At 38.4% G+C, this 15,694-nt stretch overlaps 1 protein-coding gene across 4 annotated transcripts in view; it reads left to right on the forward strand.

The window, feature by feature from the left end:
- Positions 1-15,694, forward strand: part of CCDC148 (coiled-coil domain containing 148) — a 208,370-nt gene that overhangs the window by 118,800 nt on the left and 73,876 nt on the right. For all 4 annotated transcript variants that reach the window (XR_009351940.1, XM_059167279.1, XM_059167278.1 and 1 more), the window contains exon 10: positions 4,092-4,210. Coding sequence is in view for 3 of the 4 variants with exons in the window: in XM_059167279.1 (XP_059023262.1) it covers positions 4,092-4,210 (119 nt within the window). In the remaining variant the exon portion in view is untranslated. The remainder of the gene's footprint in view (positions 1-4,091; positions 4,211-15,694) is intronic.

A 15,694-nucleotide genomic window follows, 5' to 3' on the forward strand; every position in this document is an offset into this window, starting at 1 on the left:
GAAAGGTAAAGTGGGGTATAAAATGATCTCAGGGGCGCCTGGGTGGCTCAGTGGGTTAAAGCCTCTGCCTTCGGCGCAGGTCATGATCCCAGGGTTCTGGGATTGAGCCCCACATTGGGCTCTCTGCTCAGTGGGGAGTCTGTTTCCTCCTCTCTCTCTGCTTGCCTCTCTGCCTACTTGTGATCTCTCTCTGTCAAATAAATAAATAAAATCTTTAAAAAAAATGATCTCAAACTCTTTGAAAATTTAGCATAGCATTATTTTACACAATAGTTTCTTTGGTTTATTTACACCTTTACTGGCTTAACTTCTCCAAAACGAGCAAACTGTAGGACTGTGAAAGGGGAACATCCAATATGAATCTGAGATAATACAAGGAGATGGGGAGGAATGAAGTCCTGTTTTGTTTTCCAAGAAAGCAAGCTTTTCCTAAAAATGTCATCTGTGAAAGTCAAGGAAGAAACTTTAAATTCAACTCTTATTACTTGAACTTATTTTCTGATTTCCCTATCCCTAGAAGGTCATAAGGATCACTCAAAAAGTAAAAAACAACATGTTTGAAATCTGTGTCTCAACAAATGTCCCAAAGAACTAGCTGAATTTCCTTAGCCTTAACTTTAGTTTGAGGCTTTCAAAGTCAATAATTCTTGACATACAATTCCTACTCCTATTAATTGCCAAAAAGTGAATGGAACTGTCCTTAGGGAAGTTCTTAGTTCAGACTTTACCATCCTGCAACTAAAACTGCTGGCCTTGTTCCCATCCACAACTTTGTTATTCTTGGACCAGAGACCAGAAGAAGCTTCCACTCACCTAATGATGATCAGTTAAGCCCTGTGTCAGACATGATACAAGATACTATAATACAAAGATGAATAATGCAGACCAATATGGAAAATGCTATGCTAAGGATACATAAATAGTGCCTTAGAAGGTACACCTATGCCTGGAGGAGAGGGAGAAGGAGAAAGGCTAAACGCTAAAACTGAGTCTTAAAGAATGGATAGGAGGGACTTAGCAGGCTACAGGCAGGGCAGACCATGCTGGGCATGTAGTAAATGCCTAAATATATCAGTAACAATCCAGTGGCAGAATCAGGGAACTCAAGGCAGGACAAAATGGAGAGTATAAACCTTCACCAGGGGTCATTGGTGTGTCAAGGATGGAGCTAAGATATTTTCCTGGAAGGGTTCAGAGGGTGATTCAAGGAGGAGATGACGTTTGTTCTGATAGTAAGCGTAGAGTAAAACTGACAGGTGGAAGAGGGAAAGGATGTCATCCTAGCTAAGAAATTTTGCAAAAGGCAAATAGGAAAGAAAGTACATGGTCATCTTCTTCTATTTATGCTCTCACCCTAGAGATCTCACCTAGTCCTGTGGCATCAAATACCATTTTAAGTGAATTATTTCCTTAATTCAGATCTCCATCCTTGAATCAACCCTTGAGCCACCCATCTGCACCCTCCATTTGTTTATTTGGAATCTTCACTTCAAGGTCTTACAGTCCTGTCAATTGTTCAATGTTCAATACTGAGCTCCTCTTTCCCAAACCTGTTATTCTTCCAATCTTCCATCTCAGTTATTGGCTTAATCATTCAACTGGTTGCTCTAGCAAAAATCTAGATTCCCTTTTTCTTCAAACTTCATATCCAATCCCCCAGTGAGCAGTCTGGCTCCACTCAAAAGCCATCTCAAGTCTGCACACTTCCCTTCATCTCCGGTCCAAGTGATCATTTTTGCCTTATTCTATCTGGTCTCCTTATTTCTCCTTTGTTCCTTTACTATCCATTCTTCACCCAATATCCAGAACTACCTTTTAAAAATATTAGTCAGATAATGTCACTCCCTGCTATGAATTCTTCAATAGCTTTTCCTTGTTTCTAGACCTTAAATCCTCACCTAATCACTTAGCCCCCAGCTAGCTTCTCAGTCTCACTTCCATTTTTAACTCACACCACATGCTCAGCCATACTGGCTTCTTCCCAGACCTGAAAATGCACAAGGTCTTTCCCTACTCAATGCTGTTGTACTTAGAGCTCCCACTTCTGTGGTGATCATTCTCATTGTCTCACAATCATCTTTCAAGTTTTGATTCAAATGTCATTACACAAATATGCCTTCTAATGAAAATTCTACCCCAAATTTTCTAAATCATTACTATACTTTTTTCCTTCTTGGAACTTCACATGTAATATTCTGTTCATTCATTTATGTGTTTATTCTCTTTCTCTCTTTCTTTCTAGAAGTCCCAGCTCTATGAGGCTGAGGCCTTATTTCTCTGTAAGCATCATATTCAAGTACACAGCACAGTACCTGGCTTAAAGCATGTGTTCAATAAATATTTGCTGAACAAATGAGTACTAAAGTCAGTAATATCTTAAGACTGGAGATAACGGTTGACAGAATTAAATACACAAGAGACATTATGTAAAACAAGGATTGAGAAGGATCATTTAGTTTGCTCATTTGGATGTCCCTGGTGAGCCTAGTGAATTTGGTGGGAAGGCAGAGGTGGGAAAGTCATGGATGAGAAATAAAAATAGGAGATGTGAAATTCAAGAACAGTAAGTATTCTAAGATGTTTAACTGAAAAAGGAACAATGAAGGGACAGTCTTGGGGCTCTAAAGAAAATTATTTTAAATTTTATAAATGGGTGAGATTTGTACATATTTCCATGTGAGGAGAAGGAAGCAGCATAGACCAAGAGATTGAAGGTGCGAAAGGAAGAGAGGTAGATGATGGAGAAAGGTTATGAGAAGATGGAAATGGGGAGTAGAATCTGGAACCCATCTTGTACAAATGAATGACATCTCTTCTTCTGAGGGGCAAGGCATCAAGAAAGGTATCATTTAGAGCCTCCATTTTTCCTGGTAAAAGTGAAGAAAGAAGTAGTTATAGATCTTAACATAGTGAACAGGTTTTGGAATGTAGCCATGAGAAATTAAGAGGCATTAACCAGGAATTCATGAAAGGAATGCTGGTTATTAATGAGGATTCAGTTGAAACCATAAATTTGTAGAAATTCTGTAGAAAATTTTGTAGAAAAACTTTCACAATTGTGTAATTAATTCATCAATCAAAATTTTTTTTGGTATATACTATGGTCTAAACCCTTTAATTAATGTTGGAAGTATCAAAATAAATCACATTTTCTGAGTCTAGCGGGGGAGGAACAAGCATATTAATTAGTGTCTTCCACAACGGACCTTCTGCTGGCAGTTACTCACCATCATTCACCATTGAGGTACTCTGCTTTTTCCAGCAAGATCCAGTCTCTTGACTGGACACACTCTTGACACACAACATGACAAGCCAGAGTGGTTGAAGGGGCCTCTGTCAAATAAGCATTAACTTCAATTGTCCCACCTGTGGAACTAGGGGAACCCTGAATAATGGTTTCATCCTCCTGAAAATCCATATGAGTGCTTTCAGTTTTCTCAGTTGGCCTCCATTTTCAGAGAAGGGAAGTAAAACAGGTCTAGGAAGAACAAAGCTCTCACCTTTTTGAGCTTGATAAATTTGTCCTTTATTTTACCACATAAGTCAGAACTACTATATATCACAACCCTGCTAATTTTTTCTTCTCCTCCTTCCTCCCACCTATCTCCTGCCACTTCCCCAGAAGCATAAAGCTTTCAACATCCTGCTGTCCATTAGCATAAATAAACTCTTGCTTTTAAAGTAAAAATAGGTTTAATGCCATATTTGTTAAAGACTGCATTATCGTAAGAGGATAAAAATATTCTTGAGTAACAGGTAGATCATAGATTTTAGAGACAATAACATGCTTCTATTGTGGTTCTCTGAAAGTCGATTATTTTAACCATAGATTTAAACTTCAGATCTCAGCATAAGTTACATTTCCACTTTAGAAGTTGTTAAACCATGCAGTTTCTCAAGACATGTACCTTCATGTTCTCATTTTTATTTGTTTTCAATATACTGTAGGCAGATCTAAGAAATGAAAAAAGATAACATGCCATTAAATTTAATATTGGCTATAGGAACCAGGAGATATGTTGTTATAACTTTTCTCTTCATTTTGACTTATCTATTTTTAATTTAAATTTTATGTATCATTTGTACTATAGATAAGAAAATACTGGGCTAAAAAAGAACAGAAATGGCAAGAAATGGAAATAAGAGATCTTCAGCGTCTGGAAGAACTGAAGAAATTAATGGCTGAACAGTCAGTGAAAGACAGAGAAAGGTAAAAGAAAAATCCTAACTTGCGTAGTAATGGAGGTGGTTAGACAGAGGGAGCATTTTTCTATACTTAATGTATTCTTACAATATTTATATTCACAAATAGATAAAATCACACTTATAATGTATTTCAGTCTCTCATATTCATACACAAAGTTACACTTTTACTTAGATAGCTTCCACGCTAAAACCCTCACAGATGATTTCATAGTACCTGATTGCCCATTGTGTGCATGAAATGATGCTGGCTGCTGCTATGACTTAATATGGTGACCTAGAAGGAGGAAACCATTATTCAGAAAAGAAGGGAGACCCATTTGTTGTGACTATGGCTGGGGAAGACAATGCACAATTATACTGTGTATGCGATTAATTCTAGTATACTTAGAATGTACCCTATGTAGGAAAACACAGAGGATTTCTTGGAATAATGTAATTTTAGAGCTGAAGAGGACATTTGAGATCAACTAACCCAGTGTCCTCATTTTTTTTTTTTTTTTAGACTTTAATTTTTTTTATTTTTTATAAACATATATTTTTATCCCCAGGGGTACAGGTCTGTGAATCACCAGGTTTACACACTTCACAGCACTCACCAAATCACATACCCTCCCCAATGTCCATAATCCCACCGCCTTCTCCCAAACCCCCTCCCCCCGGCAACCCTCAGTTTGTTTTGTGAGATTAAGAGTCACTTATGGTTTGTCTCCCTCCCAATCCCATCTTGTTTCATTTATTCTTCTTCTACCCACTTAAGCCTCCATGTTGTATCACCACTTCCTCATATCAGGGAGATCATATGATAGTTGTCTTTCTCTGCTTGACTTATTTCGCTAAGCATGATACGCTCTAGTTCCATCCATGTTGTAGCAAATGGCAAGATTTCATTTCTTTTGATGGCTGCATAGTATTCCATTGTGTATATATACCACATCTTCTTGATCCATTCATCTGTTGATGGACATCTAGGTTCTTTCCATAGTTTGGCTATTGTGGACATTGCTGCTATAAACATTCGGGTGCACGTGCCCCTTTGGATCACTACATTTGTATCTTTAGGGTAAATACCCAATAGTGCAATTGCTGGGTCATAGGGCAGTTCTATTTTCAACATTTTGAGGAACCTCCATGCTGTTTTCCAGAGTGGCTGCACCAGCTTGCATTCCCACCAACAGTGTAGGAGGGTTCCCCTTTCTCCGCATCCTCGCCAGCATCTGTCATTTCCTGACTTGTTGATTTTAGCCATTCTGACTGGTGTGAGGTGATATCGCATTGTGGTTTTGATTTGTATTTCCCTGATGCCGAGTGATATGGAGCACTTTTTCATGTGTCTGTTCGCCACATGGATGTCTTCTTTGCAGAAATGTCTATTCATGTCCTCTGCCCATTTCTTGATTGGATTATTTGTTCTTTGGGTGTTGAGTTTGCTAAGTTCTTTATAGATTCTGGACACTAGTCCTTTATCTGATATGTCGTTTGCAAATATCTTCTCCCATTCTGTCAGTTGTCTTTTGATTTTGTTAACTGTTTCCTTTGCTGTGCAAAAGCTTTTGATCTTGATGAAATCCCAGTAGTTCATTTTTTCCCTTGCTTCCCTTGCCTTTTGCGTTGTTCCTAGGAAGATGTTGCTGCGGCAGAGGTCGAAGAGGTTGCTGCCCGTGTTCTCCTCAAGGATTTTGATGGATTCCTTTCGTACATTGAGGTCCTTCATCCATTTTGAGTCTATTTTTGTGTGTGGTGTAAGGGAATGGTCCAATTTCATTTTTCTGCATGTGGCTGTCCAATTTTCCCAGCACCATTTATTGAAAAGGCTGTCTTTTTTCCATTGGACATTCTTTCCTGCTTTGTCGAAGATTAGTTGACCATAGATTTGAGGGTCTATTTCTGGGCTCTCTATTCTGTTCCATTGATCTATGTGTCTGTTTTTGTGCCAGTACCATGCTGTCTTGATGATGACAGCTTTGTAATAGAGCCTGAAGTCCGGAATTGTGATGCCACCAACGTTGGCTTTCTTTTTCAATATCCCTTTGGCTATTCGAGGTCTTTTCTGGTTCCATATAAATTTTAGTATTATTTGTTCCATTTCTTTGAAAAAGATGGATGGTACTTTGATAGGAATTGCATTAAATGTGTAGATTGCTTTAGGTAGCATAGACATTTTCACAATATTTATTCTTCCAATCCAGGAGCATGGAACATTTTTCCATTTCTTTGTGTCTTCCTCAATTTCTTTCATGAGTATTTTATAGTTTTCTGAGTATAGATTCTGTGTCTCTTTGGTGAGGTTTATTCCTAGGTATCTTATGGTTTTGGATGCAATTGTAAATGGGATTGACTCCTTAATATCTCTTTCTTCTGTCTTGCTGTTGGTGTAGAGAAATGCAACTGATTTCTGTGCATTGATTTTATATCCTGACACTTTACTGAATTCCTGTATAAGTTCTAGCAGTTTTGGAGTGGAGTCTTTTGGGTTTTCCACATATAGTATCATATCATCTGCGAAGAGTGATAATTTGACTTCTTCTTTGCCGATTTGGATGCCTTTAATTTCCTTTTGTTGTCTGATTGCTGAGGCTAGGACCTCTAGTACGATGTTGAATAGCAGTGGTGATAATGGACATCCCTGCCGTGTTCCTGACCTTAGCGGAAAAGCTTTCAGTTTTTCTCCATTGAGAATGATATTTGCGGTGGGTTTTTCATAGATGGCTTTGATGATATTGAGGTATGTGCCCTCTATCCCTACACTTTGAAGAGTTTTGATCAGGAAGGGATGTTGTACTTTGTCAAATGCTTTTTCAGCATCTATTGAGAGTATCATATGGTTCTTGTTCTTTCTTTTATTGATGTGTTGTATCACATTGACTGATTTGCGGATGTTGAACCAACCTTGCAGCCCTGGAATAAATCCCACTTGGTCATGGTGAATAATCTTTTTAATGTACTGTTGAATCCTATTGGCTAGTATTTTGTTGAGTATTTTCGCATCTGTGTTCATCAAGGATATCGGTCTATAGCTCTCTTTTTTGGTGGGATCCTTGTCTGGTTTTGGGATCAAGGTGATGCTGGCCTCATCAAATGAGTTTGGAAGTTTTCCTTCCATTTCTATTTTTTGGAACAGTTTCAGGAGAATAGGAATTAGTTCTTCTTTAAATGTTTGGTAGAATTCCCCCGGGAAGCCGTCTGGCCCTGGGCTTTTGTTTGTTTGGAGATTTTTAATGACTGTTTCAATCTCCTTACTGGTTATGGGTCTGTTCAGGCTTTCTATTTCTTCCTGGTTCAGTTGTGGTAGTTTATATGTTTCTAGGAATGCATCCATTTCTTCCAGATTGTCAAATTTATTGCCATAGTGTCCTCATTTTGTGAATGCGTACCCTGAGAAATTAAAATCACTTTTCTAAGTTTACCATATCAATCAGTGTCAGCAAGGAGCCAGAGACAACACAGTAATTTGAATAGGGAAAGTTTAAGATAAAGAATCACTAATTCTAATGGAAAACCTCTGTTATATAAAGAAATAAAGGGTACTTTAAAGAAAACCCCCGGGGCTGAAGAAAGTTTTCCATAGAAGAAACGAATATGGATTGGGGCGCCTGGGTGGCTCAGTGGGTTAAAGCCTCTGCCTTCAGCTCAGGTCACGATCCCAGGGAGCCTGCTTCCTCCTCTCTCTCTCTCTCTGCCTGCCTCTTTGCCTACTTGTGATCTCTGTCTGTCAAATAAATAAAATCTTAAAAAAAAAAAAAAAGAAGAATATGGAAGCCACCCCCACCCCCATGGTTAAGACTCAGACCTCATTGTTGAAGGCATGGTTGTAGCCCAATGCATGGTAGAGAAGTTTTAAAAGGGCTCAACCAGAACTTGTTCGTAGTCACAGGGCAAGCAGGAAATGCCCTGCTTGAGTGTAGGAGGCCAAAGCTGGAACTCAACCATTGGGATGCTTGCAAAACTCAGTAGGAATCTGACCCTGGGAATGCCTCTAAAATTTGATGGGAAACTGACCACTGGCTGCCATTGGAACTCCATGGGGACAGGGGCCACTGTAAGTTCCCCACACATGCAGCAGGCAGCCATATGGTAGGAGCAAGAAGGGGTACCAGAAAAGGGGAATCAGAAAAGAAAGCCTCTTCCTTCTTCAGCATCTTTCCAGAACCCATTTCTAACATAGCTTAACATTGTGCCAGACAATAAATTGGTAACTGGCGTAGTTATCTAGTTAGCTAGCTTCTGAGTAGATTTTCACAAGAGATAAATTAAGAATAGCTCTTTTGTTTCATAACAGAAATCACAGTAAGTTTACTGTTAGTGTAAAAAACCTTGCCTGGAACTCTGTACTTTCTGCTCAATTTTGCTAAAAATAAAGTCTATTTAAAAACTACCCCTTAGGGGTGCCCGGGTGGCTCAGTCACTTAAGCCTCCAACTCTTGGTTTTGGCCCATGTCCTGATCTCATGGTTTGTGAGATCGAGTTGGGATCCACACTCAACAGGAATTTGCTTGGATATACTCTCTCCCTCTGACCCTTCCTCTCCCTCTCTATCTCTAAATAAATCTTTATTTATTTATTGTAAATAAATAAATACAAAATAAAATTACCCCTTAGACTTATGCATAACCTTGGAAGACATAACCATTTTATACAACAAGTTTCACTTTTATCAAGGAAGCTTCCTTTGTGAGTCATGGGACAGTTATCTCAAACTCTAGCTACCAAACTTGCAGAATAAATCTGGAGTTCCACATAGATTCTGGGCAATTCCCAAGGATTCTCCAGATGAAACTTACATAATTTTCTAGGTATCTCAGGATTTTAGAGTTCAGTTTAATCTATTATGGAGACAAAAGGAGAATACAGCAAAGCCAAGTCTCTAGACTAAGAGGTGAAACAGCTAATGAGAAACCAGCCAAAAAGCACAAACCAAGATAAAGTGGATACCAGCAGGTAGGTCATGCCATAGGTCAGAGGCCAAAATCCCACTAAAGAGCAAGACAATGGTGAGGTCAAAGGCTTGTTGGATAGTCTGAAGCTATGCTGGGGAATTGAGAGCGCCACAGGAGTTAACGGGGGTTGGGGAAAATGAAAAGATATGAGGTCCCAACATCTAGCAGACATGCTTCTAATAGACTCTCCTCTCATAGCCAGGGAGTTTCTTTGATTAGAGAGCCATTTCAGTCTTTTGCTTCCTGTTTCAATAATTATCAAGATTAGCTGACTCAGAACTCCAATTGAAAAGAAGAAAAGGAAAATCAGATTAATCTGCATTACATAACAGGAAAAAATAGGCATATCACACATAGCAGAAAGAGTACTAAGGACTAGGAACCAGGGGACCAGGGTTTTAGTCTTAAATCTCCTTGGAATACTGTATGACTTGGCAAAAACCATTCATTTAACCTCTGTGAGGCTCTGCTTTGTTCTTTGTAAAATTAAACTGGATAGCTTCTGAGGGCTAAGTGAGCTATCGACTTTAAGGGGTCTATGATCTGCGTATTCAACTCACGTGACATGTTGTAGATATGGATTGTTATAGTCCAGTACTTGCATGCCAATGGGAAATCAGTAAGGAAGGTCATTAAAATATCAGGATAATATGATATAACAAGAAACAGTCCCCAGAAAATTTTGGATAATGTATATGAAAGTATTGTCCTCATTCTGTGACTTAGGGAGATGGAGTTCCAACATATAAAGACTGTTGGTTGCTTTTGCTTCTGGAAAGAACCAGAAGTTGTGTTCTTTTGTAATCACCCTGACACTACGAGATTTGGGTAATTGCTTTTTCTCTACTACTGAAATACAGTTCACAAATCTCATGTTTAATTTTTTAACCGGAGGCACATTTTTTTGCTTAATATCAGAATAAAAGCTTAAAACAGTTTCCAGATCTGTTAAAAACACATACATGGCCTTGAGGGTTTAAAATTTTCTGTTGTTTATTTTCTTCTTCTATATTCGAAGTGTCTTGAAAACAATATGCATAAATTAGCAGATTGATTAAGTCTAACAAGAAAATTCCTTTTCTGCAGGTCAGAAATGGTTAAGTATTGGCAGTTTCATGTGGTTCAACATAAAAAGATTCAATGATTCATTTTATTTATTAATTGTGTTTCCCTTCTCAGTTATATTCTGTATTTTGCCCTCATTTTAAAAATGTATTATTCAAAGTAAATTTAATCAACATATAAGTGTATTATTTGTTTCAGAGGTAGAATTTAGTGATTCAGCCATTGCATATAACACCCAGTGCTCATTCCATCAAGTGACCTCCTTAATGCCAATGCCCATCACCTAGTTACCCCATCCTCCTACTCACTTCCCCTCCAGCAACCCTCAGTTTATTTCCTATAGTTAAGAGTTATTTTATTTTATTGAAATTGTTTTTGCCAAAGTTTCCACTAACCTCCTCATTTCCCTATTCTCTTTCTGAACATGCCAGAGAAGTTAAGAGGAAAGGTTCTTTAATCAAGTTGTTGACATTAGAATCCTGGCTCTATTCTTTTTTTTAAAAATATTTTATTTATTTACTTGACAGAGATCATAAGTAGGCAGAAATGTAGGCAAAGGGGGCGGGGGGGAGGAAAGCAGGCTCCCTGCTGAGCAGAGAGCTCAATCCCAGGACCCTGAGATCATGACCTAAGCTGAAGGCAGAGGCTTTAACCCACTGAGCCACCCAGGCGCCCCTCCTGGCTCTATTCTTTTTCTTTCTTTTTTTTTTTTTTTTAAGATTTTATTTATTTATTTGACAGAGAGAGATCACAAGTAGGCATAGAGGCAGGCAGAGAGAGAGGAGGAAGCAGGCTCCCTGCTGAGCAGAGAGCCCCATTCCGGACTCGATCCCTGGACCCTGAGATCACGACCTGAGCCGAAGGCAGCGGCTTAACCCACTGAGCCACCCAGGTGCCCCCTGGCTCTATTCTTTATAGCGATGTAAGTTTTGGGTAAGTTATTCAATTTCCCTGTGCTTAAATTTCTTTGTACGATAAAGACATATCTAGTGTCTACTTCTTAGGAGTGTTGGAAGGATTAAAGAGGTAGTGAATGTAGCACATATTAAATATAAGTGATTGCTATCAACTAAATTTTTAAAACATAAGATACCTTCTAACAATAATTTCTTAAAATATTTAAGCATTTTGGGGCACCTGGGTGGCTCAGTCAGTTAAGTATCTGCCTTCAGCTCAGATCATGATCTCAGGGTCCTGGGATCAAGCCCTGCATCAGGCTCCCTACTCCGTGAGAAGTCTGCTTCTCCCACTCACTCTCCCTCTGTGCTTTCTCTTTCTCTCAAATAAATAAAATCCTTTAAAAAATATTTAAGCGGGGCACCTGGGTGGCTCAGTGGGTTAAAGCCTCTGCCTTTGGCTCAGGTCATGATCTCAGGGTCCTGGGATCAAGCCTCCGCACTGGGCTCTCTGCTCAGCAGGGAACCTGCTTCCTCCTCTCTCTCTCTGCCTGCATCTCTGCCTACTTGGGATCTCTTTCTCTCTCTGTCAAATAAATAAATAAAATCTTTAAAAAATATATTTAAGCATTTTAATATTTTCTCTTTTTTCTTTTTTTTAATTATTTTATGTCAGTCACCATACAGTACATCATTAATTTTGGATGTAGTGTTCCATGATTCAATTATTGCATATAAAACCCAGTGCTCCATGCCCTCCCTAATACCCATTTTAATATTTTAGATAAAACATGTAACAATGAGGACATTTTTATTAAAAATAAAAAGCATGAGGTTAAAGCAAAAGTGTCCCTTGATCACTACTCTCATACAATGTCTTCTCTGGAAGTCCTTTCTGTTATCAGTTATCTATTGATAGATATGCATACATACTATCTCTATATACCTATACAAAAAAATGACTTTAAGAACAAAAACAAAAACAAAACCCAATACATTTTATAATATACTACTATTGTATTAGCTCCACCTGCCATAACAAAGTACCATAGACTAGTGGCTTAAGCCACATAAATTTATTTTCTTATAGTTCTGGAGACTAGAAATCCAAGATCAGGGTACCAGCATGGTGAGTTTCTGTGAAGAACGCTTTCTGGCTTATAGACCAGTGGTTTCTTGTTGTGCCCATAGGTGGGGAGAGAGACAGTAGCTCTAAGATATCTCTTCTTAAGGACACTAATCCCATCCAGAGGACCTACCCTCAAGACCTCATCTAAACTTAATTATTACCTAGGGCCTCATCTCCAAGCACTATTGCATTGGGGATAGGGTGGTAGGACTTCAACATATATGAATTTTTAGAGGGACACGTTCAGTTTATAGCAACCATTTGGGTTTAAAAAAGCATTTATGAATCTACAAATTACCTATTACTATTAACTACTATTTATTGGTTACGCTAGCAGATAAGGTTTTTGTGCCAATTAGAAAAGGTACTCTGTTCTGGTGGCAAAGTGCATAGATTCCCTACCTGAATAGACAAATTAGGAAAAGATGGGGGGACCATGGCAGGCAGCTTGGCAAGCAGTGACAAAGCTGGATGCCATTCTCTATTTATACTCCTGGGCCAGCATTACCTTTGCAAAGCACAAATTTCAAAATGATATATAGCACCCCTGCAAATAGATGTACTTATTTTTTTTAAATAGTGTGTATTATCCACATTTCTTCTAAAATTTAGCCATCTGGAATTTATTTCCAAGAATGGTATGACTTAAAAGTCTGATTTTCATTTTTTTGGTCTAAATTGATAGCAAACTCTGTCAACACCAATTATTTAATGATTCATCCTAACCCACTGAGTTGAAATGCCACCTTTATTATATATTATACTTCTAATTATACTTTCATATCCATATGGACTCTTGAGTAAATTAAATAAAACTGATCTATATTTATATTTCTACATCGATACTGTGCTGTTTTAGTTAATCTGTTTTGCTATCTGATAGAACAAGTGTTCACTCATTATTCTTTTCAAAAATATCTTATTCTTATGTCTAATTTTATTTTTAAAAATCCTGTTGATTGTTTGCATTGCAATTTTGTTAGAGAATGCTGACATACATACCAAATTTAATCTCTAATCTAGGATCATCCTTCTGGAATAGCTCTCCAGTTCAAGTCTTCTCTCACTTCTGCAAAAGATTTCATAGTTTTTGTTTTCTGGTGAAGGCTTGGAAATTATTTTGGAATAAGTAGAAATTGATGACCAAGAAGCTGATTCTAAATTTCTTTAGTAGCTGTGTGAGGAAAAGTCTATGAACTAGGAAGTGGTAGTGGGGATGCCGAGGTGACAAATGTTCAAGTATTTAGATTAGGTGAAATATGATAACTTGTTTCATTGGGAGTGGAGTTTGAGGGAAGAACAGAGAAAGAAGCATCGTTCTGAATATTATTGAGCTATTTCTATCCTCTTAGGTCGAAAGCTTTAGTTAGTCAGTTTTCAGTCTCTTTTATTTTCTAATAAATTTATTTGGCTATGGGTTCCTCTTTTTCTGTGTATCTTTGGCTGCACTCTACAAGTTTTGAAATTGGGTTTCATTATCTAATTTCTAAATAACTTACATTTCATTTTTGATGTCCTAACAATAAATTGATCGATACTGAAGTGTTTGCCAAAGGCAGGGTTACTGATAGTTTTCAATTTTTTTGATGCGTCTATGTTCCACATCTTTCCATAACAATGTGCAAAAATTTAGAATGGTTTATGGGAAGCTACTGACCTTGCTACTTTTTTTTTTTAAGATTTTATTTATTTATTTGACAGAGAGAGATCACAAGTAGGCAGAAAGGCAGGCAGAGAGAAGTGGGGGTGGAGGGAAGCAAGCTCCCTGCTGAGCAGAGAGCCCAATGCAGGGCTCGATCCCAGGACCCTGAGATCATGACCTGAGCTGAAGGCAGAGGCTTTAAACCACTGAGCCACCCAGGCGCCCCGACCTTGCTACTTTTTTTTTTTTTTTTTAAGAATTTATTTATTTGACAGAGAGAGAGAAATCACAAGTAGGCAGAGAAGCAAGCAGAGAGAGAGAGGGGAGGAAGCAGCCTGCCTGCAGAGCAGAGAGCCCGATGCGGGGCTCAATCCCAGGACCCTGGGATCATGACCTGAGCTGAAGACAGAGGCTTTAACTCACTGAGTCACCCAAGGGCCGCGCTACTTTTAACATTAAAGAAATAATACCTCTTTATTGAAGAGCAACTTATATATTACAAACTTCCTTGTTTTCAGTGTACAATTAAATGATTTTTAGTAAATTTGTATAGGTGTACAACCCTTGCTATAGTCTAGTTTTACATCATGATGTAAATGTTTTACAACATCCCAGGAAGATCTCTCGGGCCCATTTCCATTAATTCCCGGTCCTACTCCCAGCCCATAATGACCACTAATCTCTTTCTGTCTCAGTAGATTTGCTTTTTCTGGCTATCTTATATAAATGTAATGCATCTGGGTTCTTAGCATAATGTTTTTGAGGCTCACCCATGTTATACCATGTATTATTTTTTTCCTTTTATTTCCAAATAGTATTCCATTTCATCATTACTTTTTAAATCTGTTTTGCTAGGGCAATATATATTTGATGAGAGATTAATGTATGCAGGATGATTAACCAAGTAGGGTTCAAAATGTATATAAAAGTATGATATGAATTCTGTATAAGACTTTACTTTGTACTAAGGTCACACATTCCCAAATGTGTGAAGAATAATAACTGATCTCAACTTCTATATGAGACCACTTCCTGCTGGGTAGTGAAGAAAGATGACAACTTTTCAATTAAAAGTCATCTCAAGCACTTTCATTTCAAAATTACCTCATTTTAGATTATCTCTACCCATTTAGTGGGGCAAAATACCAACTCCCGACCGGTCAGGTAGCCTCCTTCAATGGAAGGATGTAATGCCTGGTTAGTCTATAGGTTCTGACACCCTTAAGGGTCCTCATTCCCCTATGCAATTTCATCTCATCCTTCTATCTCCCCAGGGGACAAGGGAGTACTATCCAGTAGAAATATATGCTAATCACACATATAATTTAAATTTTTCTCATAGCCACACTTAAAGATGTAAAAAGTGACAGATGGAATTGGCTTTTTTTTTTTTAAGACATATTTATATATTTTAGAGAGAGAGAGAGAGAGAGAGAGCAAGAGAGCACATGAGCAAGCATGGGGAGAAGGAGGGAGAGGGAGAATCTTAAGCAGGCTCCACACCTAGCAGCACCGACCTCGAAAGGGATGTGATCTCACAATCCTGAGATCATGACCTGAGCTGAAATCAAGAGCCAGGCACTTAACCGACTGAGCCACCCAGGGCCCCCCACAATTTTATTTTTAAGTAATCTGTACATTCAAGGTGGTGCTCGAACTCAAAACCCCAAGATCCAGACTTGCATGCTCTTCTGACTGAGCCGCGTGCCCCTTTACAGAGCATTCTTCATGTGAGACAGGCACAGGGAGGAGAAGAAAACATCATTGCTTCCCATTACCGTTGAAGGTTGTGGAGTAAATAAGCAGAAATTAGATCATCCCT

Source organism: Mustela lutreola, chromosome 3 (assembly GCF_030435805.1).
Source record: "Mustela lutreola isolate mMusLut2 chromosome 3, mMusLut2.pri, whole genome shotgun sequence".
Taxonomy (NCBI): domain Eukaryota; kingdom Metazoa; phylum Chordata; class Mammalia; order Carnivora; family Mustelidae; genus Mustela; species Mustela lutreola.